The sequence below is a fragment of the Leptodactylus fuscus genome, chromosome 8, assembly GCF_031893055.1.
Source record: "Leptodactylus fuscus isolate aLepFus1 chromosome 8, aLepFus1.hap2, whole genome shotgun sequence".
NCBI lineage: Eukaryota > Metazoa > Chordata > Amphibia > Anura > Leptodactylidae > Leptodactylus > Leptodactylus fuscus.
Window position 1 is genome coordinate 18313567 of NC_134272.1, and position 26214 is coordinate 18339780.

The 26214-nt window shown below is 45.8% G+C and overlaps 2 protein-coding genes across 2 annotated transcripts; both read left to right on the plus strand.

The window, feature by feature from the left end:
* The first annotated feature begins 1061 nt into the window (after positions 1-1061).
* On the plus strand, positions 1062-10607 carry MTO1 (mitochondrial tRNA translation optimization 1). Its single transcript, XM_075285511.1, has 13 exons — positions 1062-1118; positions 2822-3020; positions 3156-3355; positions 3602-3719; positions 4052-4341; positions 5444-5556; positions 5639-5829; positions 5931-6061; positions 6236-6440; positions 6737-6908; positions 7052-7170; positions 7469-7626; positions 9547-10607. The coding sequence occupies exons 1-13, from the start codon at positions 1062-1064 to the stop codon at positions 9721-9723; spliced, it is 2130 nt and encodes a 709-aa protein (XP_075141612.1). The 3' UTR covers positions 9724-10607.
* A 2022-nt stretch (positions 10608-12629) lies between these two features.
* LOC142217321 (serine/threonine-protein phosphatase PP1-gamma catalytic subunit B-like) lies at positions 12630-25364 on the plus strand. Its single transcript, XM_075285523.1, has 7 exons — positions 12630-12894; positions 20589-20720; positions 21510-21740; positions 21995-22099; positions 22679-22902; positions 22981-23115; positions 23256-25364. The coding sequence occupies exons 1-7, from the start codon at positions 12840-12842 to the stop codon at positions 23358-23360; spliced, it is 987 nt and encodes a 328-aa protein (XP_075141624.1). The 5' UTR covers positions 12630-12839; the 3' UTR covers positions 23361-25364.
* The last annotated feature ends 850 nt before the right edge of the window (positions 25365-26214 follow it).

The following is a 26214-nucleotide window of genomic DNA, read 5'->3' on the forward strand; positions in this document are numbered from 1 at the left end:
ATACAGGGCAGGTATGTGAGCACCAGGTGGTACAGTATACAGGGCAGGTATGTGTGCATCAGGTGGTACAGTATACAGGGCAGGTATGTCTACACCAGGTGGTACAGTATACAGGGTAGGTATGTGTGCACCAGGTGGTAGGGTATACAGGGCAGGTATGTGAGCACCAGGTGGTAGGGTATACAGGGCAGGTATGTGAGCACCAGGTGGTACAGTATACAGGGCAGATATGTGAGCACCAGGTGGTACAGTATGCAGGGCAGGTATATCTGCACCAGGTGGTACAGTATACAGGGCAGGTATGTGAGCACCAGGTGGTACAGTATACAGGGCAGATATGTGAGCACCAGGTGGTACAGTATACAGGGCAGATATGTGTGCACCAGGTGGTAGGGTATACAGGACAGGTAATGTCTGCACCAGGTGGTACGGTATACAGGGCAGGTATGTCTGCACCAGGTGGTACAGTATACAGGGCAGGTATGTCTACACCAGGTGGTACGGTATACAGGGCAGGTATGTCTGCACCAGGTGGTACAGTATACAGGGCAGGTATGTCTGCACCAGGTGGTACAGTATGCAGGGCAGGTATGTCTTCACCAGGTGGTACAGTATACAGGGCAGGTATGTGAGCACCAGGTGGTACAGTATACAGGGCAGATATGTGAGCACCAGGTGGTACAGTATACAGGGCAGGTATGTCTACACCAGGTGGTAGGGTATACAGGACAGGTAATGTCTGCACCAGGTGGTACAGTATACAGGGCAGGTATGTGAGCACCAGGTGGTACAGTATACAGGGCAGGTATGTCTACACCAGGTGGTAGGGTATACAGGGCAGGTATGTGTGCACCAGGTGGTACAGTATACAGGGCAGGTATGTCTACACCAGGTGGTACAGTATACAGGGCAGGTATGTGTGCACCAGGTGGTACAGTATACAGAAGATACAGCAGGGCCCTCGGCCATGGTCTATGATCTGTAGTGCAGTCTCACGGGTGTAGACAGTTACAATAGAGTCCTATGCCGGAGCAGAGCGTCAGACACAGCAGCCCGCCTCTATGGGAGGTCGGGAGGTCATCAATATGGCGGCGTCCGTAGTGGAGCACGGAGGAAAGGTGAGGGGGAGATACCGGTAATAACGGGACCGAATCCCTGTGTGTAAGGAGGGGAGAAACCGGGGCTGCACCGGGGAGTCCTCATACCCCCATCATACCCATCATAGTCATCATACAACAACCCCCATCATCATCACCACAAAGAGTGTGCTCAGCTGTGTCATAGCAGGTCTATAACATGTCTACACTGGCTGCGACCTGTAGTCCTACAGTGTACACGGGCTGGAGAAGATCACACAGGATAGCAGCTCAGCAACCTGTATCACACAGGATAGGATTAGATACACAGCTCAGCACACAGTATCACACATGATGGGATTAGATACACAGCTCAGCACACAGTATCACACATGATAGGATTAGATACACAGCTCAGCACACAGTATCACACATGATGGGATTAGATACACAGCTCAGCAGACAGTATCACACATGAGAGGATTAGATACACAGCTCAGCAGACAGTATCACATATGATGGGATTAGATACACAGCTCAGCAGACAGTATCACACATGATAGGATTAGATACACAGCTCAGAAGACAGTATCATACATGATGGGATTAGATACACAGCTCAGCAGGCTGTATCACACATGAGAAGATTAGATACACAGCTCAGCAGACAGTATCACACATGATAGGATTAGATACACAGCTCAGTATACAGTATCATACATGATGGGATTAGATACACAGCTCAGCAGGCAGTATCACACATGAGAGGATTAGATACACAGCTCAGCAGACAGTATCACACATGATAGGATTAGATACACAGCTCAGCAGACAGTATCACACATGATAGGATTAGATACACAGCTCAGCAGACAGTATCACACATGATAGGATTAGATACACAGCTCAGCAACTAGTATCACACATGATAGGATTAGATACACAGGTCAGTAACCTGTATCACACATGATGGGATTAGATACACAGCTCAGTATACAGTATCATACATGATGGGATTAGATACACAGCTCAGCAGGCAGTATCGCACATGATAGGATTAGATACACAGCTCAGCAGACAGTATCACACATGATAGGATTAGATACACAGCTCAGCAGACAGTATCACACATGATAGGATTAGATACACAGCTCAGCAGACAGTATCACACATGATAGGATTAGATACACAGCTCAGCAACTAGTATCACACATGATAGGATTAGATACACAGGTCAGTAACCTGTATCACACATGATGGGATTAGATACACAGCTCTGCAAACAGTATCACACATGATGGGATTAGATACACTGCTCAGCAGGCAGTATCACACATGATGGGATTAGATACACAGCTCAGCAGGCAGTATCACACATGATGGGATTAGATACACAGCTCAGCAGGCAGTATCACACATGATCGGATTAGATACACAGCTCAGCACACAGTATCACACATGATGGGATTAGATACACAGCTCAGCAGACAGTATCATACATGATGGGATTAGATACACAGCTCAGCAGACAGTATCATACATGATGGGATTAGATACACAGCTCTGCAAACAGTATCATACATGATGGGATTAGATACACAGCTCTGCAAACAGTATCACACATGATGGGATTAGATACACAGCTCAGCAGGCAGTATCACACATGATGGGATTAGATACACAGCTCAGCAGTGCACATATGTTCGTTCCTGCTCTTTCCTGCCCTGACTGTCTTTCTCTTTCAGTGGATCCTCTATCATGGAGTTCGCTCTTCACTCTCCCGGACATCCAGACGTGCGCTCAGCTCAGCCCCAAATCATGAGGAAGGGCCCCACTACAATGTGGTGGTGGTGGGGGGAGGACACGCGGGCACTGAAGCTGCTGCCGCTGCGGCGCGGGCTGGAGCTAAGACCCTGCTCATTACACACAAGGTGGAGACAATAGGTAAGAGCAAGTCAGTGTATACCCTCCATATACTGTATACACAGGACAGGGATAGCCTGGCATCTATGGGCATGGGGGGGGGGTGTTAAGCTGTCTATGGTCCATATCTAATGGTCATTTCTGGGCCTCCTCCAGGTCAGATGTCTTGTAACCCGTCCTTTGGGGGCATCGGCAAGGGTCACCTAATGAGAGAAGTGGATGCCCTGGACGGAGTTTGTGGGAGGATTTGTGATCTCTCAGGGATCCACTACAAGGTCCTAAATCGACGCAAGGGCCCAGCGGTGTGGGGGCTGCGAGCGCAGATTGACAGGAAGTTATACAAGCAAAACCTGCAGGTAGGTGATTTCACCAGCAGAGGGCTGTGTGCTAATATGCATTCTGTATACACAGAGGGCAGAAATATACGCAGTGCCTGTCTGGTATATATGATACATAGATCATATATTCCATGTGACAGAACACCGTCTTCCTGCCACACTGTGTGTCTCATCTTTTGTCAGTAGGGGGCAGTGAGCAGGTTGTGTAATATATTGAGTACTATGGGGCGGCCATAGACATGAATATTTGTTTACTCTCTATAGAAGGAGATCCTGAACACGCCGGGTCTCACTGTGATTGAAGGCTCTGTAGAAGACCTAATCCTGGACCCCCCAGACTCCAATCACCCCGGCAAATGTCAAGTCAGTGGGGTCATTCTGGGTATGTATTATCCCAATCTGATTGGCCTGGACATGCTATACAACTCTGGGGGCCACTATCACTGACCCTCCCCAATATGTGGCAGATCTTCCCCCTTGGGCTATTGTTACTTGTGGTTTTGATTCTTATACTTTTGTGCTAAGCTTGTGTCTATACATCGCAGTAAGTCACAGTAAGCAGAGCTGCAGGGTAAAGTATGGAGGGGGCAGAAGTGTCCTGTCGTGCCTGAGTCTGTCACTCATTTCTTTACACGCCTGTCAGAAGGCTCCCAGCAGCACATTGTGTTTCAGCACAGCATCACATGGTTATGGTATCCCTCATTCTTTCTCCAGCTGATGGCAGTAAGATATTATCCAACAGTGTGGTGCTGACCAATGGCACGTTTCTGCGTGGAATGGTGCGTGTCGGTACAGAGCACATTCCAGCTGGCCGATGGGGTGAAGCACCGGCTGTGGGGCTTGCACATACTCTGGAGCGTTTAGGATTTTCCGTTGGGAGGTTGAAGACTGGAACCCCGCCTCGTATCGCCAAGAATTCTGTAGACTTCAATGCAGTGGCAAGACATGAAGCCGATAATCCACCCGTACCCTTCAGCTTCATGAGTGATCGGGTCTGGATCAAGGTACGGAATCCAAAAGGTGGCAGTAGATGGAGCAGAGATCAGAGGCAGGGAATCCATCACAACCCTCACCAGGCCCCCAAATTCATACAGTCCCCAAAACATAAACCCAAATGCATACAGATAACAGGCCAGACCCCAAAATTCATGCAGACCCTATTTATTGAGACTACAACATTCATACAGACAAGAGACCAGAAAATTCAATCTGTCCCCAGAGCAGACCCACAAATTCATACGTACCTCAGAGCAGACCCCTAAATTTGAGACCCCAGATCAGACCCCAAAATTCATAGAGACACCAGACCTTAAAGGGAGTGTGTCACCATATCCAGCATACACCCAGCCCTCAGATAGATAGGTTAGGGCCACCAGATCCAACATACACCCCAGCCCTGCAGATAGATAGGTTAGGGCCACCAGATCCAACATACACCCCAGCCCTGCAGATAGATAGGTTAGGGCCACCAGATCCAACATACACCCCAGCCCTCAGATAGATAGGTTAGGGCCACCAGATCCAGCATACACCCCAGCCCTGCAGATAGATAGGTTAGGGCCACCAGATCCAACATACACCCCAGCCCTGCAGATAGATAGGTTAGGGCCACCAGATCCAACATACACCCCAGCCCTCAGATAGATAGGTTAGGGCCACCAGATCTAACATTAACATACACCCCAGCCCTCAGATAGATAGGTTAGGGCCACCAGATCCAACATACACCCCAGCCCTCAGATAGATAGGTTAGGGCCACCAGATCTAACATTAACATACACCCCAGCCCTCAGATAGATAGGTTAGGGCCACCAGATCCAACATACACCCCAGCCCTTAGATAGATAGGTTAGGGCCACCAGATCCAACATACACCCCAGCCCACAGATAGATAGGTTAGGGTCACCTGAATCATACAGTGTTTTCCTCTTGTCACTGGCAAGTTATTGATGTCAATATGCAAATCAGCTCTTTGGAGGCACAAGGATGTCTTTCTGCAGAGATGTAAGCAGCAAAACAACACCCACATTGCTACAAAGTCATTTGCATATTGAGAAAAACAACAATGTTTCGAAGAAAGATGAAATTTTCTTGTATTTTGTTAAGCCTGAAGAACAGCTTCCATGTCACCTGACCCACACAACTCCAGCAGTGGAACAGATCATTCAGGACAACCTACATCTGAGCAGTCATGTGAAGGAGACCAGCGCCGGCCCCAGGTAATGCCCAACAGATCCTGTCACTGACTGACCCATTGGTGAGACCTGTCCTCATCATCTGACCTTCACCTTTATCCTTCAGATACTGTCCCTCTATTGAGTCGAAAGTCTTGCGGTTTCCAGGTCGGAGACATCAGGTGTGGCTTGAACCTGAAGGCCTGGACTCGGATGTTATCTACCCCCAGGGCCTATCCGTGACACTTCCAGCCGAGGCTCAGGAGAGGCTTTTGCGAGAGATTCCTGGATTACAGAAAGCTCATATGCTGATGCCTGGTTAGTAGACCTGGTGTTAGTCTCAGATTGTACAGCACTGCAGAATATGTTGGTGCCATAATACAATATACAGTTTGCTATTTTCTGACCCGAATCTGCAGGTTATGGAGTACAGTATGACTTCATGGACCCTCGACAGCTTCGCTCCTCTTTAGAGACATTTCTGGTCCAAAGACTCTTTTTGGCCGGACAGATCAATGGCACGACTGGGTATGAAGAGGCTGCGGCCCAGGTATGTACCAGGGTGAACTCACAATAAGGTGGTAATGTTCCCCACTCTTAAAGGGGTATTCCAGCCTTAGTCGCCTCCTGAAGGGTTTGTTTCCATACACAGTATATATATAGACCCCCACTGGCACCTTTAGTGGCACTGATCTCAGGATACCTCCATGTTGTGTCTTTCCAGGGCATAATTGCGGGCATAAACGCCGCCCTTAGGGCTAGAGGTAGTCCGGCCTTCACTGTGAGCCGCACAGAGGGATACATTGGAGTCCTTATTGACGACCTGACAACGCAAGGTACCCGGGAACCATACCGCATGTTCACCAGCCGCGCAGAGTACCGCATGACTCTAAGACCAGACAATGCAGATTCACGGCTCTCTCTAAGAGGTGAGAAAGTGGAGGGTAAAACTGTTCTTACAAAGAATCCCTAATCTGTACAGTGGAAAATTCTTGTTTGCCAGTGAACGGGAATATCCTGACCAAATACTTCACAGCTGAGGGTTTGCTATAGAGTCTATGTTGTCTGGACAATCCCATGTGAGCAAGTAGTACAAATCTCTTTGTAGTTTGTTACAGTGTATCAGTGCAGGTAAAGTGTATTAGAGAATTATGTAGACTAGATCCAATATTAAAGGGGTTTTCTGTGCTTCATTAATGTCATCTTCTACTCCTGTGTTTTTCAGGGTATGAAGAAGCCGGCTGTGTGTCTCAGGACAGGTACGATCGAGCATGCTCCACCAGAGAGGCTTTGGACGATGGACTGTCTGCTCTGCGCTCCATCCAGTTTCCATCTATCAAGTGGCAGAAGCTGCTCCCTGACGCGCACATCAGCAGCACCCGTACAAATATGATCAGGTATTTTCTGCTGCTCCTACATATAAGTGTAGTGTATAGGATGTAGCTGCGCACATTGTGTGTATGAACAGGCAATATTCATGGTCGGGAGAAGAAACCAAAGACCACAAAGGTGTCTAACGCATTGTGATCTTATCCTCTAGTGGTGTGGAAGTGCTACGCTATGATGGGGTGGAGGTCCAGACCCTCTCTAAACTGTTTCCGGAAACCCTGCGAAGATTTAGTGAAAGGAATGATATAGCTCAGCGCTTAAAGATAGAAGGTAAATCCAATCTTAGGGAAATGGAGGGATGTGGTGCACAGACTGCCATGTGCCACATATGCTGTTGCTCTGTTACTTTGTCCACCGCGGTCCTGTAAATAAAGTTTAACGTGTCCCTCCAGTTATAGACAACTTTTCCTAAATGAATATAAGAAACATTGTAATTATCTTATTATGTTTATCTGTTTACTTATTAATCTGTTCTCCTGCTCCTTATCTTCAGTCTCACTACTTGTATACGTTACTTCTGTATTCAGCCTCACACATACACGGTGACACAGAGGCTTTTATATTGCAGCTTTGTACGAGTTATACGTCACATTCCAGCAGAAGGAGATAGCTGAGGTTCAGAGAGATGAATCCTTGATACTACCAGAAGACCTGGACTACATGAACCTCGATGTCGCTTTATCACTTGAAGTTCGGGAGAAATTGTCACTGAGTCGCCCTGAGACGGTATGATTTATGTTTAATCCATGTTTATTAAAGAATTTTTCCATTTAACAGAGAAAAACATGAAATACACGGGCTTACAAGACACAAAAACACAAGTAAAGCAATACTGCGGGTACAAATATAGACCGCCTTCAGGTGCCTGGAATAGCTGTATAAACAATGACATCAAAGGTATAATAGCGGCATAGAGAAACACAACAAGGCCGCAGGGTTTAGAGCCAACATCAAAGGCAACATCAGCAACAAGGAAGGGAGAACAGTAAAACAATGGACTGCAGAATGGGGAAAACAGAGACACATGGACACAACAGTCTCAGAAGAGAAGGGGAAAGGACAGAAGGGCAGGTGTAGGGAGAGAAGATGTGATTTATACATACTGAAGTATAATACTCCTCTGTACAAGAATATAAGTACTATAATACTACCTCCTATATACAAGAATATAACTACTATAATACTGCCCCTATGTACAAGAATATAACTACTATAATACTGCTCCTATGTACAAGAATATAACTACTATAATACTACCTCCTATGTACAAGAATATAACTACTATAATACTACTCCTATGTACAAGAATATAACTACTATAATACTACTCCTATGTACAAGAATATAACTACTATAATACTGCTCCTATATACAAGAATATAACTACTATAATACTGCCCCTATGTACAAGAATATAACTACTATAATACTGCCCCTATGTACAAGAATATAACTACTATAATACTGCCCCTATGTACAAGAATATAACTACTATAATACTGCTCCTATGTACAAGAATATAACTACTATAATACTACCTCCTATGTACAAGAATATAACTACTATAATACTACTCCTATGTACAAGAATATAACTACTATAATACTGCTCCTATGTGCAAGAATATAACTACTATAATACTGCTCCTATGTACAAGAATATAACTACTATAATACTGCTCCTATGTACAAGAATATAACTACTATAATACTGCTCCTATGTACAAGAATATAACTACTATAATACTGCTCCTATGTACAAGAATATAACTACTATAATACTGCCCCCTATGTACAAGAATATAATTACTATAATACTGCCCCCTATGTACAAGAATATAACTACTATAATACTACTCCTATGTACAAGAATATAACTACTATAATACTGCTCCTATGTGCAAGAATATAACTACTATAATACAGCTCCTATGTACAAGAATATAACTACTATAATACTGCTCCTATGTGCAATAATATAACTACTATAATACAGCTCCTATGTACAAGAATATAACTACTATAATACTGCTCCTATGTACAAGAATATAACTACTATAATACAGCTCCTATGTACAAGAATATAACTACTATAATACTGCTCCTATGTACAAGAATATAACTACTATAATACTGACCCCTATGTACAAGAATATAACTACTATAATACTGCTCCTATGTACAAGAATATAACTACTATAATACAGCTCCTATGTACAAGAATTTAACTACTATAATACTGACCCCTATGTACAAGAATATAACTACTATAATACTACTCCTATGTACAAGAATATAACTACTATACTACTACCTCCTATGTACAAGAATATAACTACTATAATACTACTCCTATGTACAAGAATATAACTATTATAATACTGCCCCCTATGTACAAGAATACAACTACCATAATACTACTCCTATGTACAAGAATATAACTACTATAATACTTTTCCTATGTACAAGAATATAACTACTATAATAATACTGTTCCTATGTACACAAGGTTGAGGCCTTAATCTCGAGCTGGTGGTGTAGGGCCCCAGTTCTGGTGACAGGTTCCCTTTAGCTTCTCCCTATTTTCTAAAACATATGATAATCCCCATGGATTTTAATACATTTACATTTCCTCTACTTTCTACAGATCGGAGCCGCCTTCCGTATCCCTGGAGTGACTCCTGCTGCCATACTGAATTTATTAAGATATGTTAAATCCAGCATGCGGTCATCGGAGGCTGCTAAAGGATTGCACAAATACAGATCTGGGGCTGAGGAACGCTCCTACCCTGATAGCCGGACACTGAGGTCACACACACTATAGGATACGGCTCATAGACTCCACTTCTCGCTGTTACATGGACAAAGCTCGGGGAAACCTTAGTCCAGGGATTGTACCAAACCTTGGTTTCTAACCATGTATTTTCTTAGTTATATCAGTTTCTTGGAAAGCTGGGTGTCATCCGTGTTGTTCAAATGAGAGTCCCTCAATGATCAAAGCTGATATATTGCTGTAGTGCATACTACTCTGAGGATGAGGGCGCTGTATTTTTAACTTATTGCTATAAATGTTTCTTTTATAAAAGTGCAATTCTGATTTCTGCAAAAAATCAGAGTTTTCCAGGACTTATATATTGAATAGTTCCATATGTGATCGATAGTGTCTGACGGCAGGTACTGCCACCAATGAGCTGGTTGAAGAGGCCAGTGTTCAGGTGAGAGCTGCAGCCTTTGAATGAGCTGTTGCTGTACCACGTGACTGATTAATATGTCATTACCGCAGGGTAGATGCTACAGTGCTCGTGCACACTGTATACTCTTCATACAGCTGATTGGCGTGGGTCCTGTGCACCCGCACTGATTTGTATAAGCATTAGCTTTCAATATTTAAGTCCTAGAAAACTCCTTTAGACCACGGCCCCACACAATAGACGCTACTGTGAGGACGGCTGTCAGAAACGCCCGTCTGATGGTGAAGAGCTATAGTACCGGCACCGATAGCTCTTCACCGGGGGCATAGAACATGAAAGCGCTGAATTCAGGAGGAAAGAACTGTCATGTTGCAGGTTTTGCTGGAGTTCAGTGTTCTGGACTTGGTGACCACAACGTCTGCTCTTCTCTCTGCCGCTCACTATGTGAGTCTTTTGTGACTATCGCCCTCAAGGACCAATCTGCTGCTTCATTTAGACATCAGTGTGTGAAAGGTCCTGGAAGGACACTAGTGGAGCTTTTCCAGAATTGTTTACTAAATAAATATAACACTTTTGTTACATATGTCACATGCTGGAGTCATGTAGTATTTTTCTCCTATCTGCTATTCTGAGTTTATGTGTGTCTCCTTTTGTAATTTATTACGGTTATTATCCTGTATCCTGATTATCCATGCTGCTGTAACACATTGAAATTTAACCATAGTGGGACTATTAAAGGATTATCTTAGTTGCTTCACAGGATCGGCCTTCAGTATGATATTATTGAAGGTCTAGCATGACCCTGCATGGTATCAGACCCTCATCCACAACCCCCAAATATATTTATAGGTGGCTGGAGTTTTAACATTTCAATAGTTTTAATATTAATGTGTCCGAATCTATCCAGTCACACTGTTTTGTATAATACACCTTCCCCCTCCTGTTTTAGGGCTCGTTCACATCTGCGTTCTCCTCTCCATACTGCAGGTTTCTGTTTCCTGCATAAAACAGAGCAGGAGACGGACACTTGCAGGAGTCTCTCAACCATTCATTTGAATGGGTGAGAAAGCTGTCCGGCCGTGAGCGGCGGTGAGCGTTTTATGCTCTCCGCCGCGAAACCGGGTTTTATAATCCAGACACAGAGTCGGACATGCAGTACTCTGTGTCCGGATTTTAAAAAAACGGTTTCGCGGCGGAGAGCATAAAACGCTCACGGCCGGACCCGGTCTGTGGTTTCCGTCTTCTGGCATGCAGAAGACGGAAACCACAGAACGGAGACCCTGAACGCAGGTGTGAACCTAGCGTAAGCAGTAATTTGCCACTCAAGCAAACAACTGAACTGTTCCGATCCAGCAGGACAGTCCCAGGTTTCAGTGGTTATCCTGGGCGGTTGGCGGTATATCCTGACTTCAGGTCTGTTCGTGTCCTCTGGCCAGAGTCGAGTATGGTGGTCTGTCCGCTATCACCCACTATCACAACTGCCAGTATCTTAGAGCCAGGCAAACGTAATGCAGCCCCCAGGAGACCAGAGTGGACCCTTAGAGGGGGAACAGGGCAAGGGATTCTTTTGTTTTTGGACATTCTACTGTGGGGTTAATACATCGGGACCTTATTCTAACGTGTGGGAGCTACAAGGGGGGTATTTATATTTGTATGGTGGCCACAAAGAGGGGGCATTATAATGTTTGGGGCCACAAAGGACACATTTATATGGTCTGGTGGCTGCAAGAGAGGGGCACTATAATGTGTGAGGGCCACGGGATGAAGTTATACACTGGGAGGACCAAAGGGAGATGTTATAATACGTAAGGGGCATTATACATTATGGGGGCCATAAATTTGTATCCTAAACATATAGGAACACTAAGGTGGTATAAACTCTGCAGGGATTGGGGATAAAGGGATTGGGTGGGGTCAAATAGAACATGGGTGGGGTCAAGTAAAGCATGGTGGGGTTAGAGGCTTATCAAATATAAATTAGGCCATTTTTTCTTTCTTTCTGCCCTCTGACCATTGTGAACTATCCCGCCACGCGCCGCTCTAGCGCCATGACATCATGGAGTTTCATTCCAAGGTCTGTCAGGAGTTGCCATCTATAGCTGGCCTAGGAATGAGGCCATGAGCAGACGTGACCTTCCTCCATATTAGGAGCTATTATGAGTCACCTCACAAGGCTCCCATTAGTAATGTAGCAGCCTCCATGGCAGCAGGTATTAGTCATGGATGACAAGGCGTGTGCAGCTCTGCCTCACACATCACCACAGCCTATGACTGGGCTCGGCACACAGACGGATTCCCAGAGATCTCTTCACACACCGCAACAGCCAATAGCGCTTCGAGTTTGCCCTTCCCTGCTCTGACGTCACTAACTGTCACTGCCTCTTTTACCGCCGTGACATTCCACCAATCAGCGACGACTTCCCATCAGCCAATCACAGCACAACCGGGGCGTGTCTTCGTCCTCTCCCTAAAGTCTCCCCACGCAACGGAAAGAGGCGTGGTCCACGGAAAAGTTCGAATTCCTCCGTCATCCCTGGCCAATCGGCACGGGCCTCTTTGGTTGACGCATGCGCGAAGCGAGGTCTCCCATTCACAGAAATACGCAGCCGTCTCCGGGGAGGCCTTGTACGTGAGGTGACGTCATTAGCCGGCGGAGACCGGGACCGGCTGGCACGTGATCGCCTTGTACGCGGGACAATCCTTCCCCCTTTATTGCGGTTATTCGTCGCCGGCCTAGCGCTCAGGCATCATGGGGGACGGAGAGAAGCTCAACCTGGACTCCATCATACAGCGCCTGCTGGAGGGTGAGGAGGGGGCGCCTCGTGTGGTGGGAGAGGTGTCAGCGACTATATACTGTATTGTGTATGCGTGTGTATGTAACATCGGGTGCGTGGACGCCTAGTATACTGCGTATGGGGTGTGTGTGTGTGTGTGTATATATGTGTATATATATATATATATATATAGTGTATGATATACTTGTGGTATTCTGTAGGTCCGGTGCCTGCTCCTGTATGTAATATGTAATGGTCTATTGTTGTATTTTGTGATTGTAGTGTGTATCTGATGTATTGTGTGGTATACAATGTGACATCCAGGGCATAAGAGATCTGCATTGCCTCTGCCATTTTCTTCGAGTGGGTGTACAGGGTGCAGCTTTACCGTAAGGCTGTGTTCACATCTGCGTTGGAAGCTCTGCCTGTACCTGAGCTCTTTTTGGCTACCAATAAGGACCTGAGCGATGGCGAGCTGAATGCTAATGTGAACCTGGCCTAATTTACAGCAGAAGTGTGGGGTAATGATGGGAGTGTTGTAGGCCGGCTATGAGCGAGCGCCTTGTTGTAACCTGGAGTGAGTAATGCAAGACTCTGGAAATCATCATTCCTCTATAATGTATGATGTGCTGTATGTGGACATATAGGGCACAGGACACGTACGTATGTGTATATAGATATATATTTGCTCGCACTGTTTACATCTGCCCTGAGAAACCTTTTCTTGTAGTCCGTCACAGGATTGGAAAATGGCAGTGACGAGATGGCCATGGCCGCCACTCAATGGTCTCCACTGACTATAATAGCGTTTGTTGTGTTTCCCTGACATTGCAGCGCCGGCTCAGAGCTCTGACTGCTTTATGCTGGACCGATAGACGGAATAAAATGTTAACAAATGGAGCACGTTTTATAATTTTTGCATTTACTGACATCAAATTTCTGTGAAGACAAAATATTTCTAGTGTTATCCATCGCTATTCTGGCCTTGCACTTTTTGCCCTGACATCCCGGATATCAACTTCTGACCCCTGACAACCCAGTCCTGCCTAACCAGTGCTTGGTGTTGATCACTCTTTGTTTCTCCTCCCCTGATTTTTTTTTTTTTTAGAATTAACCACAGGTTCTCCCCACATCCAATAATTTGGGTGTCTATTTTTGCCTGGACAACCCCTCTAATAATAACCTAAAATGCTTACCTGACTCTTAAGTGCAATAAAAGTGTTTTCTCGCCCCAAATTAAGCTTACCTACAGATCTGTTGGGGTGAGACCCTTGGATCAGAGTTTCTGGTATCTTACAGGCACCCAGAGCTGCTTTTGCGGCTGTTAGGCTGGGTTCACGCTACTGTAGGTGTCTAGCTAGCTAGATACTAGCTGTGTCCGTCTACAATTTCCATTAATTTAAATGGGATATTATGTTGTGTTGATTGTTAAATTTTTTAACAATCAACACAACATAATATCCCATTTAAATTAATGGAAATTGTAGACGGACCCAGCTAGTATCTGTTGCTAAAATGTTGCGCAGACATTAGCTACGGACACCTACGGTAGTGTGAAGCCATCTAATAGAATTATGATGCTGCAGACCCCCAGAACCACCGCTGTGTAGTGGCTGGGGCTGCTGCGCTCCCCCGATTATTGGAGTAGGTGTGGCCGGCAGGTGCTTCAGACTCCCAATAGGTGAAAAACGTCCTGCAATAAAAAAAAAAAAAAAGCTATGAAAGAAATCACAGCGGAAACGCATCGCAGTTCTTCCCGCTTTAGACAGAAAGTTTGCGGAGGTTTCCTCTGTGGACTTTGTTACAATTATACATATAGTGTTTCCATGGGTATAACTGCATGCTGTGATTTCCAAAAACCACTCTGGTTATGGAAATCGCAGTGTCTGCACCACGGTTTTTACCGCAAAGCGGGCATGGGATTCGCTAGAATTCCATCCACTTTGCACTTGCTGTAAAACGTGGCAAATCACTGCGTTTCTGTTCCATTGGCCCCAGCCTAAGAGCTTAACCCCTTAGCGACTCATGACGTACTGTTACTTCATGGGTCGCATGGGGATGTATGGAGAGAGCTCTCTCCATACAGGGCAGATGCCGGCTGTATAATACAGCCAAGACCTGCCACTAACAGCAGTGGTCGGTGCCTGCACCGATTGCTGCTGTTAACCGTTTACAAACTGCGGTCAAACGCGACCGTAGCGTGTAAACTGTGCAGGCGGCACGGGCGCCGCCACTTTCCGCCGATTGCCGCCCTCCTGTACGTCGCCAGAGGGCGGCGATCGGTGGCTATGACAGCCAGAAGCCTATTAAAGGGTTCCAGGCTTGTCATAGCATTGGTTCTATTGCAGGATGCCAGAGGCAGCGCCTAATAGAACTGCTGTGATTTTGCTATTCACTGCAATACTGTAGTATTGTATGAGCGATCAGACCCCCCCCCCCCTCAAGATACCTAAGGGGTCTGATCATAAATGTAAAAGAAGGAAAAAAAATCCACTTTTTAACAGTATTAAAAAATATAAAAATTATATGAAGGTTCAAATTGCCCCCCTTTCCCTAGATCAGATATAAAAGTAAATAAAGAACATTATTAGGAGTCCCCGCGCTCCAAAATGCCCGAACTATTAAAATATTAAAACATTTATCCCATACTGTGAACAGCGTAGCGTCAAAAAAAATAAAAATAGCCAAATAACGTTTTCTTTTTCAATACTTTGCTTTCTATAAAAAATTGAATAAAAAGTGATCAAACCCTTAGATCTTTCCCCAAATGTATCAATAGAAACGTCATCTTATTCCGCATGAAAAGACACCGCACCCAGCTCCATACATGTACGTATGAAAAAGTTACAGGTGTCAGAACATGACAACACATTTTTTTTTCTGTTTTGCAAAGATTTCACTTTTTAAAAAGTATCAAAACATTACAAATACTAACTATATATATATATATATATATATATATATATATTTGGTATCACCGTGTTCGTACTGACACGTAGAACACAGGTAACATGTCATTTGTACCCAACAGTGAACGCTGTAAAAATTAATCCCATATGAAAATGGTGCAATTGCATTTTTTTCTCCAATTGCACCTCATTCTGAATTTTTTTCCAACTTCCCAGTACATTGCACAGCATATTGAATGGCGCCATTACAAAGTAAAATTTGTCCCGCAAACAATAAGACATCATGCGCCTCTGTGGACTGAAAAATGAAAAAGTTATGGCTCTTGAAATGTGAGGAGGGAAAAACGAAAATGCGAAACCAAAAAATAGCCTGGTCCTTAAGGGGTTAAAGAGGACCTTTCACCTCCTGGGGCACATGCGGTATAATACACTGCTAGAAAACCGAGCTATCGGAGCCCGTACTGTAGCTCTTCATGGTCAGAAGGGTGTTTCTGACAGTCAGGGACGCCCTTCCTCACAGTAGCGCCTATTGCTTTGTACTGTGAGAGCGGGGAGAAATGCCCCCCCTCCCCTCCTGATAGTTCTTGACCATAAACAATTCCGAGTACCGCTTTGTAGATGGTGATACGCCTAGTATATACCGGTACCTGATGGCTTGGCTCTGGTGCTGTAACCACCATCTTGCCATGTACTGGGCTAGGTCAGTCATTTGTAGTGTACAAAGTGCTCTAAGAACATGGAGGGTGTGGGTGGTGAGAGCAGGCCGGGGGTTGCTAGTTTTGCAGATTGTTTTGCTGCCTTTTTACATCTTCTTGTAGTGCCATGCAGGGATCTCCCGCTCCTGGTGATATTCTATTGGCTGTATACATTCAGTATTGCCCCTACATTTACACTACATATCCACAAGATTCAACTCTCCAAACCTAAAGCCTCCTCTGGCTGGTGGTGGTTCTGTGACCCTGTTCCTCACCAGCCGATCACTGGGGCAGAATGTATGTAGATCCAGACATGTACATTAGATGAGTTGTGTGGCCGCTCCTTCCTCCTCGTATCTGCGCACATTGGTGGTGATATTGAGCGTATTTAGATCCCCGGTTACCTCATCCTTCTAGATCTACTCTCCATATTAGACTGACACAGCCTTAGTTATAGATCAGCCGAGCTCCAGTACTTGGGATCCCTGTTGATCAGCTGTTTCAGTAGGACTGTTGCTTCCGATCACATCGCACAGGTCATGTGATGTGACATAAATGGGTCATGTGATCTGTTCATGGCACACGCTTGTTCTCCTGAATATATAATGGCAGTGTTTGTATCACATCTCTGACCTCATGTATCCGAACAGTATAAGCCTGGAAAACCCCTTTAAGAGTCCCACACTACCTGCAGCCAGTTACTGTGTAGTCACGGCTTTACCTTCCCAGTTTCAGGCGGTATTTTCTGGTGATATACAGGATATGATGGCGGCTCATGGTGTGCAGTCCTTACCTTCTATGTGTGAGGCCGCGTTCACACAGTTTTTTGGTCAGGAAACTGACTCATATTCCTTCTCCATACAGTCCTATGGCGAGGCGTTTTTAGGAGGAGAAATTTGAGTCAGTTTCCTGACCAAAAAAAACTCCATGTGAGCGCAGCCTCAGGCCCGGACTAGGGTTCTGTCATGTGGCCGTGACTCCAGACTCACTTGTATTGGTGCGAGACTGCAAACAACATCTCTGCTGACGTCACATCTCGCGCAGGAGGAAAGGAGAGCAGTTGTCATGGCAACAGAGTGCGCCAAAGCCTTTATTCTCCACACGGACCTTATAACGAGCTGTGGGGTGATCTCTCGTCTGACCCCTTAGTGTGATCCCTAATGTGCAGTGGGGTTCTCGCTGTCAGGTATTATATCCTGTATATATGTATCCTGTATATATGTACTACTCATGTATTATATCCTGTATATATGTATTATATCCTGTATATATGTATCCTGTATATATGTACTACTCATGTATTATATCCTGTATATATGTATTATATCCTGTATATATGTACTCATGTATATATGTACTCATGTATTATATCCTGTATATATGTATTATATCCTGTATATATGTATTATATCCTGTATATATGTACTCATGTATTATATCCTGTATATATGTACTCATGTATATATGTACTCATGTATTATATCCTGTATATATGTATTATATCCTGTATATACGGCCTCTTCTATTACTCACTGCATCTTCAAGGCCAGGGCTGTCATCTGCTTATAATGACCCGGCTCTGACTCCTATTGTGTCCTCCACCCCCAGCAGCCATGATGGGTCACTTATGTCTAATTGTGTGTGATTGTGGCCGACTGATCAGAAAAACATGGCTGCTTTCTTCCAACCCCAGGACCACACCTTCCCATGTTATCACTGCTCTGTTGGGATAAGCCGTAGCTTCACATACAACCTTTGGACCAGGTAGCGTGGCTTTTTTGGGGGGTGGGGGCCACTGTTATTCTGACCCTGGCTGCTGCCATTGTTCCTCTTCATTGGTGCTGGATTATTACACTTCTGGTGACTTTTGGCCTCTTCTTTCATGGCCGTCATCTCCCAGTATATATAGTGTGCTTTGGTTTTGGTGCTTCCCTGACTGCTCTGCCCCCTACTTGTGGTCATACGCACCTTCCCGCAGTCATGTGACTTCCCTGGGGGCTCAGACCTGACGCGTATGTGATGCCTGGACCTGTATGTGACTCAGGCTGTGCAGACTTTCCTCTGACTAGCGCGGCGCTGTCGCCTGTCTGTCTGGTGCTAACCTTAGTAACTAGTATCTAAGCTATTGACTGATGACACAGCTTGTTGCTATTACAGGAAGAAGCCCCAAGGGGGCGCTTATTACCGCTTGTTGCATCAGTCAGTGCTGCACAATATCTGACACAACTTCCTTGAATTGATGTCATGCTGTTGGGGATCGGTTTGTGTTTTGGTGCCAAGTACATTGCAGTGACCTAGGGCTCCTCTGACTGCTGTGGTGACTGGATATGGCGGCAGTGCGTAGTGTACACCGTATAGTAAGCTATAGTGTAACACCCCCTGCGATATCTAGCCTGTGCTGCCCTGTAGCAAGACTATCCGCAGGCTCTTCACATGGCGCAGTGTGACGCAGTGACGTCTGCAGCTGTCTTATTTATTATATAGGTTTTACAGAAATCTATGCACTTGCTGCAACAATAACCGCTGATGTGTACAGGTATGAGATGTAGTTGTGGAAGGATCTGCCATGTGTGAATAGGGAGTGACTGTATACTGCAAACAAGCTGTGCATTGTCTGACCCCATGTCCTTCACCCTGCAGCAGTGCTGTATACCCCCAGGTGTTCCTCTTGTGTGTTGCCTTGGACATGAGGCCGTCCCTGTGCTCGGAGATCAGTTTGTTTGCTGTATTTTTTCTAGAGACTGTTGTCTGGCTGCCGGCGCACCTGTCACATATCTCAGGACGGCACACGGACTGACATTACCTGCTTGTTCAGGTTATGTCTTCACCTGTCAGGCCAAGTCCTGGAGTCTGAGTGACTCTTCTATTCCTCACTGCTTCCAAAATCTCTGCTTACTGTCTGTGAACTACATAAAAGCTGTCCGGCTCCAATACCATGTATCACAATACCATGTATCTAGACAGTGCTGTTCCTATTCTGCCTTAGTCACTGACCACAGGTGCATATGTCGGGCCTGGTGTGATGTAAATGGGATAATCCATCATTCAGTCACTACTTAGTCATTAAAGGGGATGTTCAGCTTCAATATATGCAGGGTCTGATGCCCAAACCTGCACAGATCAGCCAGAAGTGGACGGAGTGTGTACAGCTGCTCATGGAATAGGAATAATAATAATAATTAATAATACATTTTACTTAGCACCAACATATTCTGCAGCGCTGTACAATTTAGTAGGGTTCAAATACAGACAGATACATAACAAAGAACGTCATTTCTCACAATGGGACTGAGGGCCCTGCTCGCAAGAGCTTACAATCTATGAGTAGAGGGGGTGACACAAGAGGTAGCAGGGGCGGTATTGCTTATACAGAGGTCAGACTCTTTTTGTAATAGAGGTGACTGTCATTACATAAACATAAGACTTTGAGCAGTTACCAGTCGTGTCCTTTAACATGTGGATGGTGCTTGAACCTATAGAGTTAGCTTGAAAAGACCTCATATCATGTGGGGTAATGTGGGAGCGGGGACAGAGGAGGGTTAATTTTGGGGATTCTAATTATAGTACGGAAGGGTTTACGTTAGACATTGTGATAGGCCTGTCTGATAAGATGCGTCTTTAGTTTACGTTTGAAGCTGTAGAAATTGGGAGTTAATCTGATTGTCCGGGGTAGAGCATTCCAGAGAAGTGGTGCAGCTCGGGAGAAGTCTTGTATACGAGCGTGGGAGGTTCTGATAATAGAGGATGTGAGTGTTAGGTCATTGAGTGAACGGAGAGCACGGGTTGGGCGGTAGACAGAGATGAGGGAGGAAATGTATGGAGGTGCGGCATTATGGAGAGCCTTGTGGATGAGAGTAATAACTTTATATTTTATTCTATAATGAATATATAGGTATGACACTGCGGCCCTGTATACTGTATTAGCGGTGGTTCTGGGAAATCGCAGCACATCTCCAGTGCCTGGAACTGCCAAAACTGGCATTGCTGGGTCCAGGTGTCGTGCGGCTGGGCCGTCAGTATGAAAATAGGCTTTTTGAGACCAAACAATCCCTTCAGTCAGCTCACTAGCGCCCCTTGTAGGTTAACAACATGTTCACATCTTGAACCTTTCTTTCCGCAGTGAAGGGATGTCGTCCGGGGAAGAACGTTCAGTTGACGGAGAATGAGATCCGGGGTCTGTGTCTGAAGTCTCGGGAGATCTTCCTCAGCCAGCCCATCCTCCTGGAGTTGGAGGCTCCTCTGAAGATCTGCGGTGAGTTTGTGTCTTGAGGCCTTTGCTGTGTTTAGTGCGGAGCAAACTTTCCATTATTAGGGAATTCTGTGTGGTTCTTCTGACTGGTGCACTTTGTAAATCGCTGTTTTCCCCCCAATGATTTATACCCATTGAGATCTGATGTATAGTCATTTTTAAAGGGATTGTCTAGGCCAGTGATGGCTAACCTTTTAAGCTTGATGTGTCAAAATTAATTTAAAAAACCTAGCTTAACTCAGGAGCCATGTCACATCTACACACACACTGTATATGATCCCACGTTATATGACTCCCTGTTATGTCCCCACCCTCACACAGAATAGTGGCTGATACTTTTTACTCACCTGTCCATGCTCCAGACCTGGATGCCCTCTGCTGCCGCCTCCAGGGTGCGCTGTTGCCTACGCTGAAGAAGGCTGGGACACGGTTTGTAGCATTCTGCCATTCTTCAGTGGCGTGACGTTAGTGTAGCGCTACCTAGAGGCGGCAGCGGAGGACGGCCAGGACAAGAGCGTGGACAGGTGAGTAAAAAGTAACAGCAGCTGTTTATTGCAGTGACACAATAAGTAGCTGCTGATGCGTGTCACCCAGAATATATTATATTATTATATCAGCCCATTCAAGGAGAAATGTAAGTGTATGTCTATATGTTCAGGATTGCATGAAAGTGTGGGGGTAGGGTCTGGAGGCTTTAATTTCAGGCTTGCCAGTACTCTGCAGATAGAGAGTACTTATATGCTACAGGATCCAGTGCCATGTACAGTTATTAACCCTCTACTTTCTTACCAGGAGATGTACACGGACAGTATTACGACCTCCTTAGACTATTTGAGTATGGTGGGTTTCCTCCAGAAAGCAACTACCTCTTCTTGGGTGACTACGTGGACCGCGGCAAGCAGTCGCTGGAAACCATCTGCCTCCTGCTGGCATATAAGATCAAATACCCCGAGAACTTCTTCCTGCTGCGCGGAAACCATGAGTGTGCCAGCATCAACCGCATCTATGGCTTCTATGATGAGTGTAAGTGGTGGCAGCGCCCATGTTGTGGGAAGTGTGCACCTCTGTTGCTGACCTCTAGGAGGTGTGTGTGTGTTTGTGGGGGGGGGGGGGGTACATGTCTAAGGTGCATGTGCACAGGAAGGTCCCTGATGTTCTGCTGACATCTAGGGTTTATGTCCAGCTTTATAAACCCTATTAAGGTTCTCGTCCACTTTTTGGTAGTTAACCCCTTGTTATCTGAATGGTAAAGCTTATACTGTCTGCTATCTTTACAGGTAAAAGGCGGTACAATATCAAACTATGGAAGACCTTCACAGACTGCTTCAACTGCTTACCCGTCGCTGCAATTGTGGACGAGAAGATCTTCTGCTGCCATGGAGGTGAGATGGAGAATCGTGTTCTGGGAGGTTTCTGAATGTTAGTCTCTCCTACCCCCCACCCCCCTGCCAAAGGGAAATGGCTGATAACGGAGGGCAATAGATGGTGGAATGAGGCCACAGGACTGGTATTCCTACTAAACTCTGGTGGAGCCCTACACAAACAAACAAGTGTCCCCATAAGCCGGGTTATATTTTAGTGCGGTGCCCAGCTGTCTGCTGGCGTGCAGGGATTTAGTGCTGTCTGTGCCCCCTGTGTGTGGGCAGCTACATTCTCAGCCATATTTAGATTTACTATGGATTACAGAATATCAGGTTTATATAGTGTGCTGGAGATTTCTTGCTCATCTGCTGAGTTCTGCTTTTCATAACATTAAATGCCCCGAAGTTTGTGAACAGCATCTGTGCGAGTAACTGGGGATGCACCAAGATGGCTGGTTCTTTACCCTTTACAAGCCGGATGAAGTGCTGGCTATGTAATGGTTAAGGGTACAAGCTGTAATGTATAACCTGTCATTACTACTACATGATTTGTCATCTGCACCCCTGCTCATGTGTCCTCCTCATTGGCTTTTCTTCTAGGTCTGTCCCCTGATCTGCAGTCCATGGAGCAAGTGCGAAGGATCCTGCGCCCCACAGATGTGCCCGATCAGGGACTCCTGTGTGACCTCCTATGGTCTGACCCTGACAAGGATGTTCTTGGGTGGGGAGAAAATGACCGTGGAGTGTCCTTCACATTTGGGGCTGATGTTGTAGCAAAGTTTCTTCACAAGCATGACCTGGATCTTATCTGCAGAGCACATCAGGTGAGTTGTGGGTCATTCTCTGAAGTTACACAGCGATTCCTCTCCCATCCCCCTGACCGTACTCATTCCTGTCTACAGGTTGTGGAGGACGGTTATGAATTCTTCGCAAAGCGGCAGCTGGTGACTCTCTTCTCTGCACCCAACTACTGTGGTGAATTTGACAATGCGGGGTCCATGATGAGTGTGGACGAATCGCTCATGTGCTCCTTCCAGGTCAGTCCAGACTTCTTTTCCTAACTTGCATGACTCCTAATACTTGTTGTGCCCCCTACTGATAAAGCAAGGACACTTGCCCAATAGTCATATGTTAAGTTCACATCTTGCAGACTGACATAGTTTCTTTTTGCCGTCAGATATTGAAACCTGCTGACAAGAAGCTGTTTGCTTACGGAGGTGTCAACCAGAGCCGCCCAGTTACACCACCCCGAAACTCTGCCAAAAATAAGCAAAAGAAATGATGAACCCCGACCTCCTCCCCATGTGGCCCCTTCCAGCTCCCTCCCCTCAATCCCCCTGACACACTGACACTGACCTCCCTCCAGGACTCCATATCTATTGCTCCCCTCCTCCTTGGAGAAGGACTCTGATGGGTTGGGAGCCTTCACGTTACCTCACACTGACACCAAGGGGCTCCAGGTGTAGGGATGAAGAACACCTGCCATCGGAGCCGTCTCTGCCTTAACCCTATGGACACGGCCGGCAGGAAGGTGCTGGTTGAGATGCGCAGAGTCCATTCCTCCTTGTGGTGCCTTACTGCAGTGTGGTGACTTACGGCAGATGCTATCTCAGGGCTTTTATTGCACACAGTAGCAAATCCCACCTGTACACAGTCACAGCCGCCCCCTCCTGTATACCACCCATGTGTACGGGACAGTCAGTGCATTGTAAGCCTGGTGTCTGCATTCATTTTATGTTGCTTCTTCATATATATATTTTTAATGTTTTTTTTTGTTAGCTGTGCTCTCCACACACATCTGCTGCTGAGGTTGGCACCCTGTGGCACAGCCAGGCCTAACTTTAAGTGGTCTGGCTTGCTGGGAATTGTAGTTCTGCAGCTGCTGTAGAGGCCACAGGTTGCCGACCTCTTTTAGATATTGTCTGTTCTTGGTGGTCTCTCCCTGTTTTAGTGCACGGGTCAGAGCAGTGCCCCATGGTAGGGCTTATGGTCTACTACATCCAGTCCAATCTGCTGGAAGGTCCCCTCTATCTTGCATTGCCCCCACAAGTGACCTCACTTATTTCGGGACCAGCAGGTGCCTTCTTCAATCCCTGGGTGGCGCTAATCTCCAGGAATAGAAGTAAAACCACTCGTGCTGGATTCACGTTCCTCTCAGGTGACCCAGCGGGCACTGTATAATCTGATAAATGGTGCAAAGACCCCTGGCTGGGTTCTGTATATTCTAGAGGAGGAAGACATGGCATTAGACATGTTGTGGTGGACAAAGGGTAAAGCAACCACTATGTGAATCTGCTGTAATATCTCGCTTTTGTCTCATTGGATGGATGTGGCCGGACAACTCATGTTTGGGATCGGTCACCTATACAGGGTGGCAGCTGGTGATCTCTGGGATGCAACGCTCTGTGACTCCCAATAATGGGCTGCACCCCTGTTATGTGACTGGTACCCAGTGCTGGAGATGTAGACCCTGACTACCTGAACTGCTGCTGATCTTTTCTATTCTCTTTCCGTTCCGTGGAGTGGCCGCGTGTGCGGGTCATGTATGTACGCGAGCATGGATGGAACTTTTTGCAAATTTGCCCTTTTAATTTTTGGAAGCTGAATGAATTGGAGATAGAGGTTCAGATCTGGACGCCTGTTACATTAAATAGATCAATAGAAATTGTCTAATTCTACAATTATTCTGCTGGAATCGCTTAACGTGTTCTACTCTAGTCACAACCCAAGCTGCAGTCAAAATTCTTTAGTTGTGCCTCTGGCACTATGTTTTATGGTCTGATGGAAAGGCTGAATTTCCCCTTATACAGTATGAGTGCAGAGCATCATGGGATCAAGAGGAGACTGGGGACAAATCTGATGGTTATGGAGTTGCAATCAGAATCATGAATGCAGCTCTAGGTGTGATTGGAGTCAGGACCACTATAATGATCATATAGACTGTATGACTATATCCTTCACCTTCGCTTTATCTGCTGCTCAGGGACCAAGAGTCAGTGTTTGTTGGTGGTTCGGGATCCTCGGAGGACGGCAGCAGAGGCCGGTGACTTGTAGCTCTGCCTTCAGCTCGTCCTGACTGTAAATGATGGCAAGTGTAGTCCTGCGGTCTGTAGAGCGAGCCAGAGTTTACATATCTGTTCCTATAAGAAGGGATCTGCAGGCCGGCGGACAATGACTGGGGTGGGGGGGAACATTCCTGTGTGTCTCTTCCCTGTTGAAAAGCTGAATTTTTGGCTTTTTAATGAACTTTTTATCTTTGTCTGAAATGAAATGAATGTAGAAATAATCCTGGCTCCTGTGTTTCTTGGGATTGGGAAGGATTTATGGTGAGATTATACATGATGAGGATTATGGTAGAATAGCTGCGTACATGGAGGCTTCGGATGGATGTGGGGGTTTTTATTTTTTTTTTTTTCTCTCCGTTTCATCTTGACACAAGCATCACTTTACAGATGGCTGACTCCTTGTTGGTTTAGTGGAGGGAGTCCTGCATCACGCCCTGTCCACACTCAAACATACAAGAAACGATGCAATGGTGCTTTATTGGTTCCCACAGGACTCGGGCTCTGGAATTTCCATGCAGAAAGTAACAGGAGCAGCACAAGGTCTGATGTTCCATTAAGGCTCCATTCCCACGGAGTAACGCGCCGCTCATTCTGACACGTACACATGTGTCAGTGAGCACTGTAAAACAGAATCCCATTGACTTCAGTGGGTGCCCATTGATTTCAATGCGTAGCGCACATAAGGCGGCACCCATTGAAGTCAATAGGATTCTGTTTTATGGCGCTCACTCTGACGCGTGTTTACATGTCAGAATGAGCGGCGTGTTACTCCGTGAGAACGGGGCTTAAGAGTTTCTGCGGCACGTGAATGAGAGCTATCCTCTTGTAACTGCTGTCTATTATAGGCAGAAAAAAAACACACTACAGTTTCTCTTTTCTGCTGCAAAAAATGTAGTGAATTTTTTGGGAATATGCTTAAATGTCATTTTAATACATAATTTGTGTACAATCCCTTTTGTAGGTCTTTCTTGTAGCAGTCACTGACCCGGACTGCCCCACACCCATGGCTTTGTGTCAGTGCATGTCCTATTCTGCTAGACCAGGGGTGGGCAATTAATTTTCCCATGGGGC